We start from the raw sequence: 24,724 nt of genomic DNA on the forward strand, positions 1-24,724 counted from the left end.
TCAGATTCTGAAGGGGAAAAATCCAACATTTTTTTTTCATGATTTAAGAGCACAAGGGAGGCATAACAACGGAACGTACTAATAATTGATGGCAACAAGGTAAAGCCAACATTTGTAAGGGATAATACAAGTCTCCAGTATTATTTAGTGAAATTCATAATTGAAATGACAATGTTTCACGAGTAATGTTCGACACAGCCCCACGCAGGCGTGCCTGCTGATAGTAAGGCCTATGACTTCTGAATTATGACAGAATTGGCGAGACCGGCTTGTTCGATGGTCGCCGTCACGTCGGTCAGCTGCTTCGGTGGGAAATCAACGGTCTGCAGGCGGTACGTTCTTGCCGCTCCGGGCCTCGAAGCATCAATGAAAGCGCGGATGTCGCCCACCGTGTGGTGAGTGTTGAAGCGAGCGACCATGCGGGTGCCGTCTGCCAGCCTCAGCTGAATTGTGGTAGAAGGCAAGGATTCATCGACCGAAAGGCCGCCTGATGGGGGAGCAGTAGTGGGGGCTGCAGCAGCAGGCGGAGGTTCCGAGACAGGAGGATCAGATGAAGATCCACCACCTAGGGTTCTCCCCACGCCCTGGAATGCTACCTGACGCTTTACCGGTTCCTACAAAGATAACATCCATTAGTAAACTAATTTTATGGGTTTTTAAGCAAAAGGTAGATTGCGAGCATAGGATATTATATAAAGTTTTAGGTAAATATGTATAAGCACTACAACCTGAGCTACAACGGATTTTGAAATGAGATTGCGAACTTTAGAAGGTTTGATTTAGTACCTAACTTATCTTTCTATTTCCTTTCTTTTAAACAATGCCTTTCTTTACAATTTCTGCGCAAAAGGATATAGAATACTCTGTCGAGTAACAGAATATTCTGTAGGTCCATCAAAAAGGTTGAAATTAAAGCTCTGACAAAGAGATATAGAAATCGGAAAAACAGAAAGTCTCTACACTGAAAGTAAAAATTCTAAAGTTCAGGTATCCATTTCAAAAGACGCTGCAGTTCAATTGTTCGAATAGCGTCTGTATGTTATGAACTAAAGATAATAAACCCACCGGGCAATCTTCATCCCTCCTTATGAGGTTAACATGAACCATCGACCTCCTATCAGCTGGTTCCAGCTCCTTGGGGCACTCAGATCTACGGATGCTCTATCACAGGAAGCAGCAGTTAATACATTATAATATATCAGGAAGTGTAATTACATATCTTTAAAGATCAATTTTAACAAAACAGTACTAGAATACAAGCTATTTTTCACCTAGAAAATTTACTGAACTATCAAACAAAGCCATGAAAATATAGGTGCTATCAATCCAAGGAAGGAATTCGGAAATGTGATAAGTCGAATTTCCAAGGGAATGTATAATTATTAATTAAACCTGTCCTGGACTGGCAATACTCGAAAGAAATAAGAAAGATGCAGCGAATAAAGGCTACTCCAATGACGCCCATAAATCTTGTACTGCAAACAATATTTAAACAGAGGTGAATTGTACAACCAGGATTCGGCAGGAATATCACCTCCAAGAAGGATGCATTTTCGGGATCATCAAACCTCCTCAATGGACCGTCATTTACAGTGAATCCATTTCTCCAGAAATATATGTTGTGGACCATGTTCTCAGGCTGTTGGGATGCAGTTGGAACTGTCTCACCTGAAAGCAACCTACCAGTCCCAGCGAAACTTCTTGAGCTTGAGGATGGTTGTTGTTGTTCAAAAGGTCCCTGCATGGCTCCCATCTGTCTAGCTTGCTCGAAAATAGCGTCAACATCATTATTTCCTTTAGAGGGATCTTGGACAAGCATTCCACTGTAAAAGAAGGAGAAAAGAAAAGTATTAGACTAAACACTGTTTTTGACTTTTGAAGCATTATTGTTTGCATGAGGCATGCAAAACCATACTGGTGGATGCATACTAACCAGTGAGTTATCAGCACTAATATAATGAATTATCTTTGATTGCCCAACAACTGACATGCCAACAGTGCCAGCTGGCATGGGATAGTTCAGTGCACCTACCATGCTGACAGCGTATAGAGATAGTACACTCCCTGTGCTGACAACACATGTCAAGGGCCGCCTTTTCCTAAAACTAGATGGCTTATGATTTCTTTCAAGCTCTTTTGCTCTAACCGTACCTTTGAGTGATTAAATCTGATGAACTGTGCAGATCTCTTACCCAAAACTGGAGCTAAATCACTTCAAGTTCCAAAAAATCTCCACATTAGGTGAAAATATTGGTACAATTTCACACTATGAACTTCCTTTACATATTTGCATCAATATACCTTGTGCAATTAAGATAATTTCCAGAATAATTCCTTAAATTTAACCCGTATTTTGATCAATATCATGAAATTTGTGAAAAATAACGAGTAGGACCTTCAGAATTCAGATCTACCTTCAGGCTAGGGCTAAACAAAGTTACCAATCAAGTATTTGAGATTAATGTGATGAGATCAAATGAACCTATATGATTCTATTTTACCATTCTTTCTCCTAAGAGATTTCTTATTCCAACTCCGACTACTTATTCTCCTATGGAAATCTTCTTTGTCCTCCAGTCCCTTCATTTACTAACTTGTTCATTTTCACTTTCTTTTTCCTCATTTTATTCATACCTATTATTTTTCTTCTTCTTTTTTTACTCAATCAATTCTACTCTGAGTCCCAAGCATTCAAAACCTAATTGCATAGTCACTAAAAACTGATCTTGCATATCCGTGGATCATCAAGCTTCTACAAAATGATCATTTGATAAAAGGTAGCAAGTACCAAAAGCATTAATTAAATCGTCATATTGCGAGCATGGAACGTTTCAGCCGCTGATGCGCTCTAGCAACAGCCCACCCCTAATCAATTCCCAATATTTCTGAGAAACAACAGGGAAGAAAAACAAAAGCAGCAAGAGAAATTTAAAGGTACGATAACAAAATTCCAATTAGGCCTAAATCTATCTTAAATTAAACAAGTATAGACCATCCTAACAACATTTGACAACAAAGGAGATGATCTTCCACCAATTTCTCAAGCAATCACCGATCTAGGGTTAGCAACAACAACAAAAAGAAAAAGGATAAGGGGAAAGGAGAAGGAGATGAGAATTGGGGACTGGGGGCAACCTTTTCTCGCCTCCGGTGTAGTACTCCTGGGGGCCATCGGAGTCGCTATCGTCGGAGGAAGGGGGCCGGCGGTTGAGATCGGCGAGGGTGCGAATGGTGGGGCGACTCCCCGAGGGTTTCGCCACCTTCTTATCCTTCGAACTCATCTATGCAGAGAGAGAGAGAGAGAGAGAGAGATGATCGAGGAGCTTGGAGAAGAGGAAAATGGAAGAGGCGAGAGCGAGGGCGAGAGGAAAGAGTCGAAGATTCGTTTCTTCGCTTGGATGCGTTGGCGAGGATCGTCGTACACCAGGTTTATTGAGTTTATACATCGAGCTTGATTACCGAAGTAATTGCAAGAAGTCGGCAGGGATTTGATAGTCGTCACCGACTTTGGTGTATCGGGAGCATATTCACGCACTTGTTGGTGATTTAACCGTCAGATGATGAGAGAGTGTACAATTTAGTCCCTAAACCCAACATTCACCTGTTTAAACGTGTCACGTGAATCACACGTGACCCGTTCCCATAAGGCGGTGCCCGCTCCGAACGAACATTTCTTGCGCGAGGGTCCACCGCGGAGCGGCGCGGGAGGACGGGAGAAGCGAAAGCGCATCATTTCGCGAAGAATAAAACCCTCTCACTCCATTTTTATCACTCTCTTCCCTCTCCTCAACACCAAGAAGAAGAAGAAGAAGAAGAAGAAGAGCAGCGCCGCCATGATCACGAAGCTTGCAAGGATCTCGCGCCTCGCAAGGGCCATCCTCCCATGGCGATTCGCCGCCGCAGCAACTCCCCACTTGTCGCCTCCCCCCTACCCCGTACCCTCGCAACGACCCCTCCCCCCTCCTCGTACGATTCACTTCTCTTTTCTAGGGTTTTCTCTATGCCTCCTCCTCCTCCTCCTTCATCACTCCCTCTTTGTTCAATGCTACGCAGGGACACTGTTTGATCACCAACCCCGTCCACGCACGATTCCGAGAACGGATTCGTACTCGACGACCAAATCAAGCTTCTCGCGTTTTTCTTTTCTACCGGCCGTTTTCTTGATGGGAGCCGTTGGGTTTGGATCGGTGCAACTGGCTTATGCCGACGCTGATGAGGTCTGGTTTCTAATATCTTCTTCCTTCGGTTAATGTACACGTTTTCTTGTAGGCGTTCACGTTGTAATTAGAGTTTTACTGGGGGTGTATGTCGTGTGTAGGAAGGTTACACGCCTCATAGTGCACCGCCCCCTGTGAGTGGCGAGGATTTGGTCACTCAAGAGAGGAAGAAGATAGAAGATTTACTCAGAAGCAGAGGGATGCAACGCGGCTCATATCCGCCATTCTCTGTCGCCGTCAAGGGTCAGAAGGTTTATTTTATGGTTTTACATTGTGTCAGATTTGATACTTTGTTCTTGATTATTAGGATTGAATTGTTGTGAACTGATAAAGAAGATAATCCCTCTGGCTTTGCTATGTCATTTCTGTTTCCTCTCTGAAGAGCTGTGGATTGATAAACCTTGTAAAAATTGTTAGCTAGGCCTAGACGGAAAGATGAAAAGGAGAATTATTGAATTAGAAATTTTTTAAAAAATTGAGCACTTATGTAAAGAAATGAATGATCCAATTCGTCTTGTAACTTTTTTGGCATGTTATTAAACGTGTGATGCTTTTGAGTTTTTTTGCTTTTATTTCAATTCCATGTTATTGGTTATGAATATCTTCAGCAGTATTGTTTATGTGTGTATTTGCTATGTTCCGGAAGATAATAGTCAAGTTTACGTGATTATGAATAATTAGCGTGTATTGTTATGAATTGTTGATTGCTTGCGAGGTGTCAACGTTTTTTTTTTTATTTGCAAAAGTTTTGTGCTGACTCTTGTTTTTATTTAATATTTTGGTCTCAAATATAAAAGTCAGTACTGTTTGCTAAATGGTTCCATAAATTGATAGGTTGTTGTGAAGTTCAACATTACTTCATCGAGCAAGGTGTCACATATTATTGTGGATCTCATCACACATCTTGGGCTTAAAGCTGCGCAGCATGGCGATGGCTCAGAAATGTTATTGCGTGCCTGGGACAGGTTTGTGGGTAGCAATATTTAAAGATTAATAACAAATTTAGTTCCTGAAGTGTGACCCAGATTTCAATTTTGTTCTTAGATCCTGGTTGCAACGATTCATGTAGTCCTTGAAGTTCATATTCAGTTTCAGTTTTGTCCTTTTAAGTTTAAATAAACAATTTTATCCTTGAACTAAAGTTAGTTAGTTGTCTCAATTTAATGTGATATGTCTGCTTGCCGTCTTAGATGCTGTAAGACTAAAAATTCAACACCCTAATCATGTTTGCTCTTACTGATATCATCAATTGCTCTAAGCTTAGATACTACAAAAGAAAGATACCATGCTGCATTGTGAATAACTAAAAAAGTTGCTACTCTGGTTTGATATGATTGTATGTAATGCAACTAGTGTTTGAAAAGTCAGGCATGCGCCTCAGCGCCTCAGGGAGCGAGGTGCGTGCTTCAGGTGCGCCTCGTGATATTTACGTTTAATGGTACTAGGGTTTGGATTTTCGGGTCTTGCATTTTTTCAATATATTCTAAAATGTTAAGGAATTGAAATTAGAATTCCTAGTTTGAACGCTTTCTTCGCCTTTTCTCTTGGTCGTTCTCTCTTCCACCCCCAATGGCAACAAGCAACAGTGACAAGAAGCAACAACAAGCACTTTTAAGTTGAAAGTTGAAATATAATTATTTTCTTTTTAGTTTGAGAATATTTAGATGTGATTTATGTACTTTTTTATGGTTAGTTTATTTTTGTGTGGTTATTTTGAAATTTCTTAACGTATCCATTTAAACTAGACTTGTTAAGTGTTTAATTTTTATTAGATGTGCGGCTCACCTTCTTGAGACGCGCGCCTTGCAGTGCACCTCGCGCCTAGGCTCTAGAAAGCCTTTGCGCCTTTTTGCGTCTCACGCCTTTTCAAACACTGATGCAACCAGTCCAAGATTATCAAGAAGTTCCAAAAATTTCAGATTGCATTTTTCATTGAACTTGTTGATTATTTCGAAGTTTATCTTTTCTGATCTGTTTCCTTCAGTGAAGAACAATGTGTTTGTTAATTTATGATGACTATCTCAAATAATATAGTATATTTATTTCAGTGCAGTTGCACGACAGCTAACTCTGAATCCACCTGAAAGGATGAAAGAAGTTGAGGGAGGAAAACTAGAGGACAACTTTTGCGTTTTGATATTTGAGTCACTCGTTGGTCCAGAATATTCTGTTAGTGTGCTTTCAAAGCCATCAATATATTACTCCGTACCTCTGTAGTACTGTACATTCTGAATATGTTTATTCTGGATTTTGTGATTAATATACTTCTATTCAGGAGATTGAATTCATAAAGCGTGGTAGTTTGAGTTTGAAAGAGCTTGATGCATTGGTTAGTGCGCTACGATTAGCTGGTGAAAAGGATGCAAATGAAACTTCAGTAAAGAACCCAAAGAGTTACTCTTTCAGAGAGGGAAACAGCCATGGTTCTAAGCGAACGCCGTCTGTGGAAAAATCAGTGTCTGCATTAGAGGCCATGGGAGTTAGAGTTTACGGACTTGATGAAACCTCTGGCATTCCTGCAGACGGTACCATATTCTGGGAAAATATTGCTGGCTACGATCAGCAGAAACGGTATGATCATGCTAATTATTGTCTCTGGTTGTTCACCAAATGACATTTGGCATGCATGTATGCAGTCTGCCAATTATTGTTTTGCTGCGTATATCTTCTTGTAGTTCTGTAATAATTCTCTCTGAAGAGGCGATGAATAGACAAAACTGAAAAGAAATTCTTTTTATGTCCTTTTTTTTTGGTTATAATGCTGTTTCTGGTTATGTATGAGAGATTTCACATATTTTAGATGTATGGTTATAATTGACAACATACATGATGTGGGTCCTTGGATTAAATCATGTATAGAACCTGTTATCTCCATTTAAATGATTAATTTGGGTGTTGTCAGGTCTGTGAAGTTCAAGGACTCTAATTTGATAAACTTGCACATGTTGTGAAAGCAGCTATGCTGCTTTTGGAGGATCATAATTGTAAAAGCTTCGATTGGTTTATTCCGTTCCTAGTTAATTTGAATTTTTTTTTGCCTTCCCAGTTAATTTGGCAGAAGCTCTGCATTGCGTACGTCAAAGTAGTTAATTCTATGTGTATTTCAACAGAAATATAGTCTATAAGTTCTTAGTAACAAGGGTTGACCATCTTATTCCATTATATTTTTTTATGCCGTTTATATGTTCTATAAAGTGACTACGGTTTTATTTATAGGGAAATAGAGGACACCATACTTTTGGCATTGCAAAATCCTGAAGTATATGATGACATTGCACGTGGAACACGTTGCAAATTTGAGAGTAATCGGCCTCGAGCTGTTCTTTTTGAAGGTCCTCCAGGTTAGTGGCAGCATTATTCTTGACTGCACAAATTGTGTGGAAGTAGTGCTAGAATGTTAGATTCTCCATTTCTGTAAGTCTTTTCATCTTTTTAAGGACAATATATGCAATTTTTATCTCTGAAACATAAGAATGTAATTGAACCACTTGAAATTTGTTGAACTTGTAGGTTTAGATTTTACTTCTTATTAGATGCTTCAATCATCTCAAGAAGTCATTATCATTTTAAAAGGTTCTTTGGTCGTTTGTTGTTTATATGCATTTATTGCTCTTGTTTGGTAGTATATTATTGGCTACAGCCCCTTTACTATCTGCAGTTGTAAGTGTTACCACAAAAGAGAAGAAGAGATGTCCAAAATGCTTCCTTTTTCCCCCTATTCTGTTCTTGGGGATACTCTTGTTTTGGAAATCGTTTTATTCCAAACATTATTGATTTTGTAACTAGATTATATATATATATATATATATATATATAGTTGAGCTAGAATACTATCGATAGCAAACGGGCTCCGTTGCCACCCATTTATTTTCGATGATAGAGCCTCCAAATCAACGATCGGCACTGTTTAACATGATCTATACTACTTGAAGTGTTTAGAAATTAAATTTCAAATCTTTTCGACATCATTTGCCTAATGATCAAAGGGTTTCAAAATTTATAATTTTAATGGTCGATATGAGGCATTTTTTCGTTTAACGGCGTAAAGATATCCAAATCAATTGAACTTTTGTTAAATTTTTTTTGAACTATTTAAAACAAGATCTATATTCTTGATCTTGATTACAAGACTCCTATCATTATTTTTTAAAAAATATTCATTTTCAGCCGTTCATTCTTATGTCCACTCGATGGATAAGAGAACAATATCGGAAATGCATGAAATTTGATTTCTAAACACTTCAAGTGGTATAGATCATGTTTAACGGTGCCGATTGTCGATTTGGAGGCTTCATCATCGAAAACAAATGGGTGGCAACGGAGCTCGTTTGCTACCGATAGTATTCTAGCTCAACTCTCTCTCTCTCTCTCTCTCTCTCTCTCTCTCTATATATATATATATATATATACGCCAAGTATATTCTTCAAAAGTTTATGTGAATTGATATAAAAGGGTTGGAATTCAGTAACTATCCCTGTGAGTCGAAACTTGGGCTATATCAATATATTTTTATTGAACTTTTTCATTGTCAATTTTTGTTCTCAGGGACTGGTAAGACATCTTCTGCTCGAGTTATCGCGAAGCAAGCGGTATGGGTTTTATTTACATGTAATAGAATTTATAAGATTTAATCGTCTGCTTAGAGTTACGAAGCTACTGATAGTTAGTTTACAAGCTATTTGTTTTCTTTTAATCTTTTGTGGTTTCTTGGTGAACTATTTAAATTTGACGTGTGAATAAAATATTAGGATACAGGTCTTCTTGTTTAATGCCAGGTATAGCAGATATAATATCTTACAGCAAATGCTAATAATGCTTTGTACATATAAACTTATTTTTCTGTTTTTCAGCTTATTAGTTGGTTCATCTTACTAAAAGGATGTTAAAACTACTCATGGTGTTTTTGTTCTGTGCGGAAATTCTTCTTGTTATCATATTTTGTTTAAGGTTTATGGTTATTGATATCTTAATAACACTTTTTGCTGGATCTAAATAATGAAAAAGTATACCGGATGTAGTATCAAGGCTGTTTCAGTGGTTTATAATTGACTGCTAACTTTCGTCCTGCAGCAGCCTGTGATATGCTACATACCAAGGTTTTAAGTGCCCGTCGGCACGGACCATATCCACCGTGCCAACAAGATACCGACACGATACAGACCTCGTGCCGATAGCACAGCTCAAAACCCTCTATTATTTAAATTAGTAAGTAATTTCTTCAATAAAGTTCAAAAGATGTGATAAAAAGACATAATAAATAGTTAGAATATTTTGTTGCTAAAGAAAATAAATATTTCATGCTATTATATGTCGGCACACAAGAATTTTTTTGACCGGTACGCATCAGCACGGCTCGGCACGCACCGTACCGTACCGTGCCGGGAAGTTTCCGGCACGACCCCGTTCCACGGCACTTAAATCCTTGCTACATACCACCTTTTTTCATTTATTAAACTACATGCATGCCTTTTGTTATGTCAGGGAGTTCCACTTCTATATGTTCCACTGGAGGTCATTATGTCAAAATATTATGGTGAAAGTGAGCGCCTGTTAAGTTCTGTTTTTTCTCTTGCAAATGAGCTTCCTGATGGAGCCATAATTTTCCTGGATGAGGTACTGAGCTTTAATATATTTCTGTTGCAGTTATGGTTCCTATGTAAAATTTGCCCAAACTCCTATATATGTAAAATGAATATCTAAGATGCCACTTAAATTTGTTTGTGAAAAAGATTAGGCAGGATTTGTTATTCCTTGTTTTAACGGCCTATATTGGATGCTAAGGATCCTGAGCATTAAGTTTAAGCTTTTATATCTGTTTGTACTATGATCTTTGAGTTGAACTGTTGAAATGTATCTGACTCTCGAGGAAATCTTGCTAATCCAATTGTCCTTGGCTGATTCAGTTTGCAATATGCATAGACTTAATTACAAGTAAATTTCGTATAAGAGTCCATTTGGTGATTTAGATATCCTCGTATTTATTCCTATGTGATTTATCGTTGTAGGTTGATTCATTTGCTGTTTCACGGGATAGTGAAATGCATGAAGCTACAAGAAGAATTTTGTCAGTAATACTACGTCAGGTAGGGATATATGTTTCTTGTCTTCTATGGCCACATTTTCTGATGTTAATAGTTGATATCTTTTTTCCTTCTTTTTTTAAAAAAAAATATGAAGATAGATGGATTCGAGCAAGAAAAGCGAGTTGTGGTTATAGCTGCAACAAATAGAAAGGAGGACCTCGATCCTGCTCTTATCAGGTTTTCCTTTCTTTTATATAAATTTGGGTGCATTGAGTTGGTTGCTTGTTGTTGGATTTGTAATCTTTTACTTCTGGTTATTATTTAATTAAACAGTAACGGTTTCGCATACTGTTTGTTTATGCATAAAAAATTTCCTTTTGCAGCCGCTTTGATTCTATGATTATTTTTGACCTACCTGATCAACCAACACGAGAGGAAATAGCAGCCCAGTATGCAAAGCACTTAAAGAAAGCTGAATTAGTTCAATTTGCGTTAGTAACTGAAGAGTAAGTGTTCTTTTTTTCTTTTCTTTTCTTTTTTTTTGGAAAGAAACTGAAGAGCAAGTTCTTAATGTTGAATTTTGTTTCACGACTCTGTTTGTTTGTTTTTTTGTGTGTTCTGTTAATTGATTTGTGGACTTCAATATAAAAAATTTCAGCATATCATTTAAAAAAGAAAATTATTTAGAATTTTTCTGAAAGTATTGCTCAAATTTCTTGTATTCTACTTAGACTAATGGATGATGTATTGTGTGTATAGGATGTCTGGAAGAGATATCAGAGATGTGTGCCAACAAGCTGAAAGACATTGGGCGTCAAAGGTATTGTAAAATCCCCTAGTCTTTTCTTATAATTTTCTGCTCCTAAATGTGACTCAAAATGCTTTTTTTTTTATTATTTGTTATGCTTGTGATAGTTAATAAGAGGGCAAGCCCCAAGAAGTGTGAAGGGGGAACCAAGTCTTCCACCTATAGAAGAATATATTAAATGTGCCGAGGAACGTAGAAAGGCTCTGGCTATTACCGTCGGAACAAGAAGAATGTCCAAGTCTTTAGCACTTGCATGAGGAGAACCTTTTCCTTTGCTAACTTATTTTGATTTTCTTATTTGAACAACCAAATATGCCCACCCAGAAAACAAGTAACATACAAGCAGGGCCTAGCAAATTCAGTTTAGGGGAGAAAATGGTGTATCCTGTTTTGGTTCGAATAAGATTTTAGGGACTCTGAATTTGATTTCTAACCAGTTTTGACTAGTGGCATGGTCGGGAGGGTCGACTTGGTGTATTATCTTCTCCCAAGAATGCCACCAGTGAATTATCTTCTCCCAAGAATGCCACCAGTGAATGGGTGAGAGGTCCATGTTGGTGCAGTGAAAATGATGAACTATAAAAGTTGGTGTATTATCTTCTCAATAATGCCACTTGTAGAATGGAAAGATGTTGAGGGTGCCCTGAGGAAATTGACGCCCGGAGTGTATGTGATGGGAAGATGTCTCATGTTGCTTTTTTAATGTGCATCAATTGTGCGCAATTTTGCATCTTTATCAATAATGTGCGAGCTTTTCATGAAATGAACTGGTCCGTTGCTTACGCTGCTATTGTTGGATTGTTGGATAGGAGGACGAAACAATAATTTTTTTAAAACAAAGTAATTTGAGCTGTTTTTGCTTAGTAAATTTTCATCATTTTGCCTATCTGATTCGGCCGCTGGTGTACTAGTAGTTTTTTGTGCAAAGCAATTGCTGTGATCATGAGATTGGAGTCGATTGGTGTGCTGTTTCCCGACTATACATTTGACGGGCGTGCGTTCCCTTTTGAGCTACTTCTTAGTCACTATTCATAATGTACAGGATTATAAAATAAATAAAGAAAATAAGTAAAGGAAAATTGGTGTCGGCGACAAATTTCGAATAGGTTGGATGATCAGTGAGAAGCAACAAATCCAACCGACCACTCCGCGTTGGGGAGTTGAACTGCTCTTTCGACAACGAAGCTTTATTTCAGTTTCAAACAACGTGCGGAATATTTCCACAATTAACCAATAATAACAATTTATCACTAATCATCTCGTCACTACCGCAGAAAAAAAAAAAAAGGAGAAATTGAATCCCGTTTGACTAATTAAATGTTTGACTAATTAACTCACGAACTTAAATATAAATAATTCGCCCAGGAGGTAAACACGGGGTTGGCACGTGGTAGAATTATTAAAAAAAAAAAAAATCGTTGTTGACATTACGAGAGCAGTTTACTGGATGAAGCATATATTTCCCTTTGTTCGATGTATTTTTCATACATTAAATCGCAATTAAGAGAACTATTTATTACCCTCGGTGATCTGGGGAAAAAAACAAAAGAAAAATAATAAAAAAGGGAAAAGATCCAAGAAGAAGAACCTACTACTGGTGCTTACTTAGTTGCACGTCACGGGGTAGCCCCTCTTCTTTTATTTATCTTCTTTTCTTTTTTCTTTTATTATTATTTTTATATATGAACCTACCATGCACTTCTTGTTACTAATTAATTGAATTACTTTTATATGAACATCTAAGGCTTAGCTGTATCTTCAATTAAAATGTCGAGCACTATCTATTTAACGTGCAAGCTCGTTTCATTTCCCCTTGCGTTTATTTAGCCGTAGAACTATGATTTTCTTTATTTTTTCTGAAAAGTAAAGTGAAAAATTAGCGACGAGTTAAGAAAATGTCTTAAAACTTATCTTGCATTTAACTGTAAATTCCAGTTCACTCGTGCTTCAACCCTAAAAAAAGGTTTCACTTGTGATTTAACAACTTGGTCTGAGCTTAAGCTTTTAATTTATGCTTTTAAAGCCGGGCTAGTCAACAATTAGAATTAGATCAAACACTCCCAAATTAAGTTATTTAAGTATTTAAAATATAAAAAAAATGAATCATATCACTAAGAAAGAGAAAACTTACTGCTAGTATTTGACCTAGTTGTAAGAGATATTAAATTTCAGCAACTTAATTTGACAAATTGCTAATTCATGCAGACCCAATCAAATCAACCATCGATCTTCGAGAACAAGGCTATATGTGCGACACGTACATTGAATGATTATCAAACAATTCACCCTCATCGCGTTTTTACTTAGTCAAGGTCAACGAAAACCCCTTATTAAGCTATAATCAGAATCAAATAAATACAAAAAGATTACATTAAAAAAAAAAAAACAGAACGAAGAATCCAAAAATCAAAATAATAACACAAGTAGAGAACCCTCCCCCTCTAATCGACAACACCAACAAAACTTATTTTTATGTCAAAGTCGTTGGTGCCGCAAACAATTCAGAACAAAGAACACTTCTAAAGTTTCAGAAGCCATAGAGAGAAATCATGTCGATCCCTTCCTACATTTCCGTCACGCAAAAGCCAATTTCCGTCAAGCTAAAGAGCCCGAAGCAGCTCCACCTGCTGCCGAGCCCGCGCCGCGCGAGCCGGCTCTTCCTTCCTCTCCTAGCCTTCCTCGCATTGCTCGGCATCTCGCAAGTGCTTCTCCCTCCTCTCCCTCGCGCCGCCCGCCGCCTCGACCGCGGTCACACCGCCGATGACGAGGAATTCTGGACGTGGGCCCAGGCGGGCCCGCCGAGCGTCCGGCCGTGCCTGGACTTCACCGAGCCATACCGCGCCGAGCTGCAGGACGGCCCGAGGAAGTACATGATGGCCATCGTGTCCGGCGGACTGAACCAGCAGAGGAATCAGGTCGTCGACGCGGTCGTGATCGCGAGGATCATCGGTGCGGTGCTCGTCGTGCCGGTGCTTCAGGTCAACCAAGTGTGGGGAGATGAAAGGTATATAGTGGTTGATTGGAAAGGAAGCAGAAAATAGAGCACGACGGTGTTACTATGAATGATTCGAATTGAATTGTTAAGCATGCCAGAGTTGATGATTATTATTATTATTATTATTAATTTGGTGTAGTGCAGTGAGTTTGAGGACATATTTGATGTGGGATGGTTCAAGGAGACGTTGAAGGATGATGTAAGGGTGGTGTCGTCGTTGCCGGCGACGCACCTCATGAAGCGGCGGGTTAGAGCGCCGGTGATGCCCTTCGACGCCGGCGAGGACTGGGTCCGGAGCAACTACGTGAACAAGGTTTGAATGCTTGAGCTAGCCCCCGCCTCTTTCTTTTCAAAAAACAAAATTTATTAACTTCTTAAGGAAATTTTGATTAGGGTAACTAACTGTTTCCAGAATCCAGCTACGATCCTTAGTAGGACGGGGCCTTCGATCTCCTAAATCATTATTTTAGATCATAAAAATTGCAAATCGATTAAGTTAAAATTGATTTAGAGTATTTTAAAAGTTTACGAACTAAATTTGATGAATTTTAAAACTTATTTACACAATGATCAATGGATTACAAAATCGATAGTTTTTAACGATTTATATGAGCCATTTGTTTGTTTAACGGTTGAAAACAATTCATACAGCTTGAATTTTTTATAAAAAATTTTTACGTGATTTAGATAATGCTTAATAACTCTGATCATGAATTGAAAAATCTAATATCTATTTTTATTATGTTATTTATTTTCGACTGTTTCATTTTTCGACGAACTTGATAATAAATTTTTAAAAAATATTAATTTCTAAATATTATAGATATTCTAGATCAACTTTAACGGTTTCAATCATCAATTCAATATTCTTATATTTAAAACGATTTATGAGGACGAAAACCTCCGTTCTCTTTAAACGATAGTAATTAGACTCCTGTTTCCAAATCAATTTTGAACAGTTTTGTTTCACGGCATAAATAGAGTTTGGAGAAATAAAGGGCTTTTTTTTTGTATAGAAAAATTGAACAACTATTTTGAAGGACCAAGAAGAGTCCTTTGATGCTCTCCCTTTTAACTAGTGATTTTCAAGGACTCTTATTTTCATTACTATGATTTAAATTCACCAAATGTATTTTTTTTCTCTTTTTTCACCAATATAATTTATCGTAACGCAGCTGCGCCTCCAAATATATTGTTCATTGATAGGGTTCAAAAATAATCTCCAACTAATCACATAATGACATATGATATTTTATAATATTTCAATATATATTTTTTTAATAAAAAAATAAGGTTGGTCACTTGGTTGGTACTTATATATATTATCCTGCATTAATTGGCTCATAAAATATACTGTATCTATGAAATTGAAGTCCCAAACTTAAAAATTTCATTGATGGAGAATGTGACATAATAATATCTAACTTGCCCATCAATGAATCACCACAACACCCGTTTTGTGATCGAAATTGTTTCGTAAGAGAACTGAACAATTCATCATTCAATGCACCACCACCTGTCAAATTATAAGTTGATTAGATCTTTCTAGTGTTGAGCCCAAAGATCACTTCATTTTAATAGTTCATTTTTGGCTTGACCCAATACAAAGACAAGTTGTATACATGTAGTTTGCCCCATTTCATTATTAGCATAAGATCTTCAAAGGATCACATAGAAGGAACCTCATTCAAAAACACTAGGAGTTGTCGCAACATTATTAGATATGAACCTACAAGTCACAACACATAAACTTGCATCTTAAATTAATGCGTAGTTTAGAAAATTGGACTCAAAGAATGTGATCACATGGGGCCTCTGCATCTCCTGTGTATTAACTTGAACTTGATTAATTGAAATTACAACTGTACTTTAGTATGAATGAAACTTGCAGCAAGTTGCTCTGACACCTTCTGCTTGATTATCGACGCCGTGTCCTATGCTGATCACTTACAACTTTTTTTTAGTAATTTCCGCGTGCTCTCGCAATCTTAAACCAAAATTATTTTGAGACCATGATCTAAATTTCTTATAATAACTAGGCCCAAATAGCGTTTGACGTTGCATCAAGACAAGAACAATAGCAACTTGAAAATAACCCTCAAGCAAGTTTGAATATATCATGGTTGTTATGTAATTAAATAAAAATAATTGTTTAATGAGTTTTTCTAATGCTTCTGCTGATCTAATATGAATGCAATTGTTGTAACTCAGCTCAGCACGAGCAGTGTCTTGCTTCTTCGAGCTTTTGATTCGCGACTCGCCAAGAACCTTACCTCTGATCTACAGAAGCTAAGATGCAAGGTAAGAACAATCATATTTCTAGCATTTTACATAGTAGAAGAAAATTTTAAAAAATTTAATACGAGTACTCGGTTTAACATAATCGCGAGAACTTTCATAAGCTTACGTCGAATCAAGCGCGAGTACTCGGTTTAACATCTAAGTTATAAATGTAGGTTGCTTTTGAAGCTTTAAGATTCCAACCATGGATTGAAGAGCTTGCAAATAGGTTTGTGAAGAGGATGAAAGAGGAAGGTCCATATGTGGCCCTACATCTGAGGCTAGAAAAGGATGTATGGGTGAGAACAGGTTGCCATTCAGGCCTCGGACCGCAATCGGATATCGTGATCGCAAATGAACGGGCCTCGAAGCCCCAATTTTTAACTTCGCGCACCAAGCTCACACCGCAACAGCGCCACATTGCTGGTCTTTGCCCCCTCAATGCCAATGAGATCTCATGGTACACTCAAAATTTCATAGTAGTTTCTATCTTGATTAATAACATATGCTCATCTTAATACTCATTATATCTTTCCTAGTACTATAGTAACATTCATTGAAATGGTGGATCCTAGAGCTCTAAGATTATCCAACTTGCAGTGCTTTAGTAACATCTATAACACTACCATTTGTTCACTCGAAAAAGAACAGCTCCTATTTTATAAATAATGACCAAGTACATCATGGTATGTGGCGATTATTTTCGACATTAACACTAATACCTATATATTTTTAACTTGTGTTTTCCGCGGCTAATGTTTTTCTCTTTTCCTGTTGGACCAGGATGCTCGAAGGGCTCGGAGCGTCGAAAAACACGAGGATCTATTGGGCCGGAGGAGAGCCCTTTGGGGGTCCAAATGCGCTCGAGCCGCTTCGATCACAATTCCCCAAATTATCCAACAAATGGGACCTGGCCCGGCCCGGCGAACTCGAGGGTCTAAAGCAAAAGCCATCTGTTCTTGCTGCAGTAGACTATGAAGTGTGTCTCAAGAGCCAGCTCTTCATGGCTAGTCATGGAGGAAACATGGCTCGTTCACTGCAGGTAAATATCATATAAAACTAGACTGGAATACTCTCAATAGTACCAAGCTATCGGTGCTATCAGTTTTTTAGCTATTGGATTGAGAAATATGCGGTTAAGATGATATGGGTCCCCTAGGATTGAGTGAGTGGTAGGCTGAATAGTATAATTGAACGGGTAAAAATAATTAAAGAGTTAAATCTAACGGTAAAAAACTCGATAGCACTAAGCTCTCGGTGCTATCGATAGTATCCCAGTTAGAATCATATCATATATATATGTTTGTATTTGCCGTATCAATATCGTCTTAAAAGAGTAAATTGCACCATTAGTTACTACTTATTAATTAACACTTATTAATTAAGTTTGTCTTATTGTCATCAGGGGCATCGAACTTATATGGGCTACGGTAAGCCGATCAGGCCAAACAAGAGGATGTTAGTGCGTTTATTCACAAACAACGCATTAAGCGATGAAGAGATTAAGAAGAATATAAAGCAAATACATACGGAGCCCTCGGATTCAGCATTATTATCTCATGCTAATCCAAATCGAGACGTAATTGCTTTTCCTATCCCACACTGTATGTGTACAAAAGAAAAATAAGTTTCGAATTTACATGTAGTAGAATTTTGGTTACTTGAATTACAAATTTGTCGAGGAGGAGATTGTACATAGATTGAGAGATTATTATGAATGTTTTTTCTTTTTTTCTTTTTTTTTTTGGTGCTGGGCTGAGTGACTTGGTTACGGAAGCTCCTGTTAGCTAAAGAATTTTGCAAAGATGTTTTTGGGAAATTATGAATTATTTGGACCCATTTGTTTGCCTGAAATTTGGAGGTCAAACTCTCAGTTCTAAGATTACTTTGGTGTTTTTTTTGAGAGAGAGAGGAAAAGATAGTATGCTGCCTATTTTTGTTTATTTTTTAAAAAAATAAATTTAGCTAAAAATATGAAACAACTAGACTTCGAACTTAAAATCTCGAATATTAACCATCAAATTTTTTATCATTTGCATTAAGGACAATCGATTACTTTGGTGTTTATTAGTGTGTCTTTTAAGTCACGAGATCACTTAATTTTCCACTCACAATAGTATAGTATGAAACCCACACAAACTCCTGCCCACCAACTTACTCTACCCCAAACAATCCCTTAGTCTAATTAGAACTTAATCAGCTCATGTTATGTCATTTTTTATGGTATATAAACTTATTTTCTGGTGATTTAATATTTCTATATATCAGAAATGGTTCTTATTTAATATTACCAATCATAATCAAGTATATGATGCACGGAAATAACAATCTTGAGTTAAAATATTTTTAGTACATGATCATAAGCTAAGTTACATAGAATCTAGGCCTCCGAATAAATAATGAGCATGTTCCTAATTTCTAGTTGAAAAATAAATGTAGTTTTTTTTTTTTTTTTTTCTTCTTTCTGATAGATAGGTAGCACGCTACCGGCTTCGTTTATTCCATTTAGAAATAAACTTAGCTGAAAATGTGAATCAAATAGGATTCGAACTCGGGTCTCGGATACCAACCACCAAACCCTTTGCCACTTGCTCTAGGAACGGTTGGTCCCAAGACATGTTATTTAGTAAATAAATAAGACGTTCAAAACTTGCGGCCACGAAATTAATAGTTCTTAGCTAAGCAAGATAATAGTTCTTAGCTAAGCAAGAAATAAGATATGAGAACAGTACAATTACATTCTGGTATAATTATTTTTTTTTCACAAAAAAAGGTAAATATTGACATCAACAAAATATAAAACATATAATGAAAAAATTAATTTTTTTATGCCAAAGTGACAGTGCAGAATAAAAATTTATTATGGCGTTTAAATGCTTAGCAAGAATCCGTTTCACACCAATTAAATCTTTAAAAAAAACTTACAATTGAATAAAGTAATCTTTCCATTTTAAAATAAACCATAATTTAAAAATCTCAATTAAAATAATAAATTTTCTATGCTTCTTTTTGTTTTCTATTTTTTAGCCTTTGTTTGGTTGGGGGTTAAGGGGTAGAATAATTCCTTAATCCCCATATTATTCTCAAACAGCTCCAAAAATAAATGCGGTTAGCTAATCCCACCTCAAATGGACTATCCCGGATTAGCTAACCCTATCTAACCCGACTAAATTCCAACCAAATACTATTTTCTATTCATAATAACCGACTATCATTCTTATCCCGCCTACTCCAACCAAACACTATTTTTCACTTTTTTGGACTAACTCCAACTCTCAACCAAACACAAAAATACTCTAATCCACCTCAACCCTGAACTTAACCCTATTTCTAGAATAACTAGTTTTTTCTTAATCCCGAATCAAACGGTAGCTTAGAAGAAAACAATCCAACTACCTACCCATTTAAAAAAGAAAAAAAGAAAAAACCTAACATTCTTTTCATCCAAAAAGTTATCCTTTTATACTAAGCTTGTCTCCATTCTTTATTTTTAATATCAAAAATTTTAAAAATTATTTAAATTGTAAATAAATTAGATATAAAATTAGTGCTTATTTTTTAGGATAAAATTTTATTTGTGAGCTCTCTGATGATATTTCTTTGGAAAGATTCCAATCTGCTCGGTAACTCAGCTTTTTAATACTAAAATTTTTTAAAAAGTAAAACTTTAGGAAGAAAAATTATAATTTTTAAATATAAAAAAATTAATTCGTAACAAGAAATTATGCTCTCCTACAACATTAATTACGAAAGCTTCCCACCAATTTTTCTTTCCTTTTTTTTTTTTACTCATATTATATATACTAGTGAAAGGACCCGCGCTTTGCAGCGGGTAGAAACCGTAACAGTAATTAATAATAAAAAGATTTTAAACATTATCTTATGTATCTCACTTGATACATTCACCAAAGGTCTCTCACTGTTGGCGGAGGATATAGGCCCGACGATGCCTTCTCCGGCGATAGTGATAGTGACGGCGACGATGATCCCTCCGACCACGGCAAAAGAAAAAAGTGGGCGTGCATTCATGAGAGAGAAAGAGGGAGTAAGGGAAAGAAGCGATGGTGTATAGCAAAAGATGAGAGATAGAGAATTGATGAATAAATTGAAAATAAAGAATTGAAAGTTCGATGGAGAAAAAGAAAAATGCTCATAATTAATAATTAGAGAAGAGATGTTAGGATTGTAGATGGTAATGGAACCATTTAAATATACTAAATGAAAGTTTGGTAGTGGAACCGTTTGCACTAATTGAAAATATAGTGGAGGAAAGGAAAATGGTCATAATGAATTATTGTAGATAGAAACAATACAATTGTAAATGGTAGTGCGACCATTAAATACACTAATTGATGGTTTGATTAGTGGGATCGTTAAAATGTATATTGAAAATTTGGTGAAGAGAAGAAAAAGAGTTACATGCTAGTGAAAGTGAAGTAAAATTTGCCACGTGGCAACAAACATTNTCTCGAAGATTATACCTACGTTAGCGATGAGCTTCCTGGCCGGGAGATTGGCGGCGACGGAGGGCGCCTTCTTCCTCCAGGAATCCAAGAACGCCGCCGGCCGCCTCGCCCAGAAGCTTCCTCATCCCTCTTCCTCCGCCGCCGTCGCCTCCTCCGCCTCCGTTGCCGACGCCGCCGACGTTCTCCCGGAGATCCTCCGCCACTCCCTCCCCCTACATGGCTCCTCCGCCGCCGCCGCCGCCGCCGCCGCCGACCCCTCCATCGCCACCGCCTCCAAATGGCTCCTCCCCCGTACCTCCCCCTCCCCCTCCTCCGGCGCTTCCCCCGACGCCCTAAACCCTCTCCGCGCTTACGTTTCCCTCCCCCAGGCCACCTTCGGCCGCAAAAGGTTCGATCCCTCTCCCCGTCGATCCCCCCTCGAATTAGGGTTTCGTTCGCTCATGGTGAATCGGTTTGCGTGAGCGTAGAGTACGCGCGTAGATTCAAGTAAGAAGAAGAAATTGATTCGATTAGATTAGATTAGATACATATCGGTATTTCCATCTGGAGTCACTTGGCGTTGATTCGCATCCTATTACATATTATCGTTCCAGTTTATTGTTCTTAATCTACGCTACGTGAAGTAACTCTCCTTTCATTTTTGTCTCCTTTATTTTAATCTACGCTACGAAATCAGCTATTTTGCTCTTCAAACAATAGAAGTAAAAAAATGGGGATGTCACTAATCATTATATCTCGAAGATAGAAGATGACATGGTTTGAACTTTGAAATGATCTTGGGTGCAGATGGCAACTCCCAGATGAACACCCTCATTATTCGGCGTCGACAGCTAACGAACTGCGACAGGATCGATACCCTCCTGTTGACTCCGAGAAGCTGAAGGCGGCGATAGCAGGGTACTCGCAGAGTAAGTTATGCATTGTAAGGCACACCCCTCTGAATGGTTGTTGAATCGACGCTATTCCAATGTATGATCGTATTCTAGCTATTGCGATAAATGTACACTATTTGAACTTGAATATCCTGATAAATCTTTAAATTTGTCGACACCGATCCTCTCGAGAAAAACATCTACGAGTCTTATTTACTGTGCTAGTTACATGGAAAGTAAAATTGAAACAATATGGAGAAAATGAATGCAAAAAAGAGTCAGCAGAATACGGAAGAAGATAAAAAGTTTTTCAGCAGAACTGTAGGAACGAAATGAACCCACGACCGATGTGATGTCCATTAGCGGTTTACCTGGAATTTAGTTACCTAGTCAACATGCATTTGTTGTAGTTGGGAAGGCATTTGTGATTGCAACGACAATGGTCTTCGGAGGTGCAGCAGTCTTATTTCTCTACACGGCTCGTAAGCTACAACTGCATAGTGTAAGTTGTTTAATGACAGATTTTTTTTTTTTTTGGTATGATTTTTTGTACTCAGTGGTTTATATGGTTTCAAATGCTTAAGCTGAGTTTCGTGAATTTTCTATAGACTGATGATATCAGAACTAAAGGGAGAGATGTAATCCAGCCTGGAGCTGATGTATTGAGGGAGCAAATGATTCCGCTACGGACTTGGGTAGGCATACATTCGATACTATTGTAGCAATGCATTTCTCTTTCTTCCGTGCTTAGTTGTGGGCTTGCTTTACTCTGATCTGATAGAAATTTCTGAATAAGTATCTCAGATTAGAAATCTGAATAAGAATGTAAGTTTTTTTGTGCTTCAATTTGCTCATTTTCTTGCATTAGTTTGAAGTACCAGGAGACTAGAGTTTTTCATTTCAGCTGTCGTATTAATCTTCAGAGTACGTGACTAAGTTATTTCATCTATTGATTTCTCAATGGCGATATTCCATTTATATCTTAATTAAATTGCAGGCTGAGAAAATGTCGAGGAAGTGGCATTTTCAACAGGGGAAAGAAGCTAAAGAGAGGACTATTGTCAAGGAACTTTCAAAAGCATTTGGTGCTAGGACATCCAACTGATACATCATTGTGATGTGCCACAAGCCTATATTGTTAGGTACTGCGCTTGTTGTGTGGTAAAGTAAAATATTTCCGAGTAAGTCTCCTGTTCTTTCGAAAGTATAAAGACCTCCGTGCTTGTAAATTGTTTTCGATAATAGGACATCCGATTCGACGATCAACTCCGTTAAGTATAATCTACTATATTGGAACTATCTAGAAACCAAATTTTATAATTTTTTGACATTATTTACCTAGCGATCAAAAAGTCTCAAAAATGACTATTTTAACGGCCGATGTGGCACGTTTTTATGTTCAACGGTGTAGAAGTATTCAAATTACATAAAAATTTAATAGAAAATTCTACTTAACATCAGTAGCAAGATCAATACTTCCGATTTAAAATTTGAGTCCTTTATCATTATTTTTTATGAGATTTTTATTTTCAGCCGTTCATTTTGAGGCTACTCGTTCACTAGACAAACGAAGTCAAAAAATTATGAAATTTGGTTTCTAAATAGTTCCAATAGCGTAGATCAAGTTTAACGAAACCGATCGCCAAATTAAATGTCCCATTATCGAAAATAACTTATAAGTACGGAGGTCTCCGTACTTTCGAAAGTATAGGAGCCTAGCTCAATATTTTCTGTATATTCATATATATTTATATCAGATAATATATCGCTGGTTCAAAGTGGTATCACCAGGTCCCGTCATTCTTGTGTTAATGTTAATGTACATCCTGCATGCTATATTATTGCCTAAAATACGAAAGTGGGTGATTTTAGAACTCTTCTCTCATAGAATGTGTGATATTTACGCGAACAATTTTTTCCTGCTTTATCCCTGACAATTTCGCAATTTGATGCATCAAGCTTTTCCCACTTTTCCTATGTGACATTTGTTCAAGTACTTTCTTTTACTTTTACACGTCCGACGATCACCTTATGGAATATATATATATATATATATATATATATTTTGAGACTACTATGCTATCGGAAGCACGGAGCCTTCCGTGCTTCCAGCTCGTTTTCGATGTTGCGACTTTCGAATCGTCGATCGGCTCCGTTAAACTTGATCTAGAGTATTTGAAGTATCTAGAAAATAAATTTTATGATTTTACGATATCATTTGCCTAGTGAACGAAGGGGTTCAAAATCAATGGCTGAAAATAAAAATCTTACAAAATGTAATAATATGACATTAAAATTTTAAATCAAAGATATTAATCTTGTTTTATATAGTATAAAGAATTTTTTATCAAAATTTTACATGATTTGAATATTTCTACACTGTTAAACTTGCAAACGGCTCACTACGGCCATTGAAATTTATTGATTTTGAGCCCATTCGATCACTAGGCAAATGATATCGAAAAATAATAAAATTTATTTTCTAGGTACTCCAAATACTCTAGATCAAGTTTAACGGAGCCGATCGACGATTTGAAAGTCGCAACATCGAAAACGAGCTGGAAGCACGGAAGGCTCCATGCTTCCGATAGCATAGTAGCCTCACTATATATATATATATATATATATATATATATATATATATATATAGTTGAGCTACTAGAATCCTCTCGATAGTAAACGGAGCATTTTACTATCGAGTTGTTTTCGATGATAGAGCTTCCAATTGACGATCGGCCTCGTTAAAGTATGACTCTAAGTACCATTTAAACTACCTAGAAATCAAATTTCACGCAGCTTTCGATTATTATTCTTTTAATCCCATCTAAGTGAACAGAAAATGAATGGATTGAAATTTGGAAAATTCTTTAAAAATGATGATAGAAGTCTTGTAATCAAGATCAAGAGTATAGATCTTGTTTAAATAGTTTATAAGATTTTAACAAAATTCAATTGATTTGGATATCTTTACACCATTAAACGAGAGAAAAACGTCTGTCTTATCCACCTTTTAAAATTACAAATTATGAAAAACCCTTTGATCATTAGCAAATGGATGTCGA

At 37.1% G+C, this 24,724-nt stretch overlaps 4 protein-coding genes across 7 annotated transcripts; 3 read left to right on the forward strand and 1 right to left on the reverse strand.

Annotated features, from left to right (window-relative positions):
• On the reverse strand, window positions 9–3,449 carry LOC109711489 (plant UBX domain-containing protein 4-like). The gene is made up of 4 exons (XM_020234559.1): window positions 3,136–3,449; window positions 1,535–1,823; window positions 1,066–1,161; window positions 9–614 (listed from the first exon to the last, which is right to left on the reverse strand). Exons 1-4 carry the CDS (start codon window positions 3,279–3,281, stop codon window positions 231–233), a joined length of 915 nt encoding a protein of 304 aa, XP_020090148.1. The 5' UTR covers window positions 3,282–3,449; the 3' UTR covers window positions 9–230.
• LOC109711488 (cell division control protein 48) lies at window positions 3,652–11,839 on the forward strand. Of its 4 annotated transcripts, XM_020234555.1 has the most exons (14): window positions 3,652–3,966; window positions 4,054–4,217; window positions 4,319–4,468; window positions 5,052–5,182; window positions 6,266–6,386; window positions 6,493–6,788; window positions 7,434–7,558; window positions 8,764–8,807; window positions 9,700–9,831; window positions 10,224–10,301; window positions 10,396–10,478; window positions 10,625–10,747; window positions 11,001–11,061; window positions 11,157–11,839. In XM_020234555.1, the coding sequence occupies exons 1-14, from the start codon at window positions 3,834–3,836 to the stop codon at window positions 11,304–11,306; spliced, it is 1,791 nt and encodes a 596-aa protein (XP_020090144.1). In that variant the 5' UTR covers window positions 3,652–3,833; the 3' UTR covers window positions 11,307–11,839. The 4 variants fall into 4 exon arrangements, with proteins under 4 accessions (XP_020090144.1, XP_020090145.1, XP_020090147.1 ...); XM_020234556.1 differs by lacking the exon at window positions 3,652–3,966 and having other exon boundaries at window positions 4,083–4,217; window positions 4,323–4,468; XM_020234558.1 differs by lacking the exons at window positions 3,652–3,966; window positions 4,054–4,217 and having other exon boundaries at window positions 4,325–4,460; window positions 6,271–6,386.
• On the forward strand, window positions 13,448–18,130 carry LOC109711450 (uncharacterized protein At1g04910-like). The gene is made up of 6 exons (XM_020234486.1): window positions 13,448–14,053; window positions 14,189–14,357; window positions 16,256–16,345; window positions 16,501–16,784; window positions 17,108–17,366; window positions 17,730–18,130. The coding sequence occupies exons 1-6, from the start codon at window positions 13,599–13,601 to the stop codon at window positions 17,949–17,951; spliced, it is 1,479 nt and encodes a 492-aa protein (XP_020090075.1). The 5' UTR covers window positions 13,448–13,598; the 3' UTR covers window positions 17,952–18,130.
• LOC109711292 lies at window positions 20,795–22,981 on the forward strand. Its single transcript, XM_020234256.1, has 5 exons — window positions 20,795–21,178; window positions 21,577–21,698; window positions 22,073–22,164; window positions 22,271–22,357; window positions 22,660–22,981. Exons 1-5 carry the CDS (start codon window positions 20,817–20,819, stop codon window positions 22,765–22,767), a joined length of 771 nt encoding a protein of 256 aa, XP_020089845.1. The 5' UTR covers window positions 20,795–20,816; the 3' UTR covers window positions 22,768–22,981.

Source organism: Ananas comosus, linkage group 6 (assembly GCF_001540865.1).
Source record: "Ananas comosus cultivar F153 linkage group 6, ASM154086v1, whole genome shotgun sequence".
Taxonomy (NCBI): Eukaryota; Viridiplantae; Streptophyta; class Magnoliopsida; order Poales; family Bromeliaceae; genus Ananas; species Ananas comosus.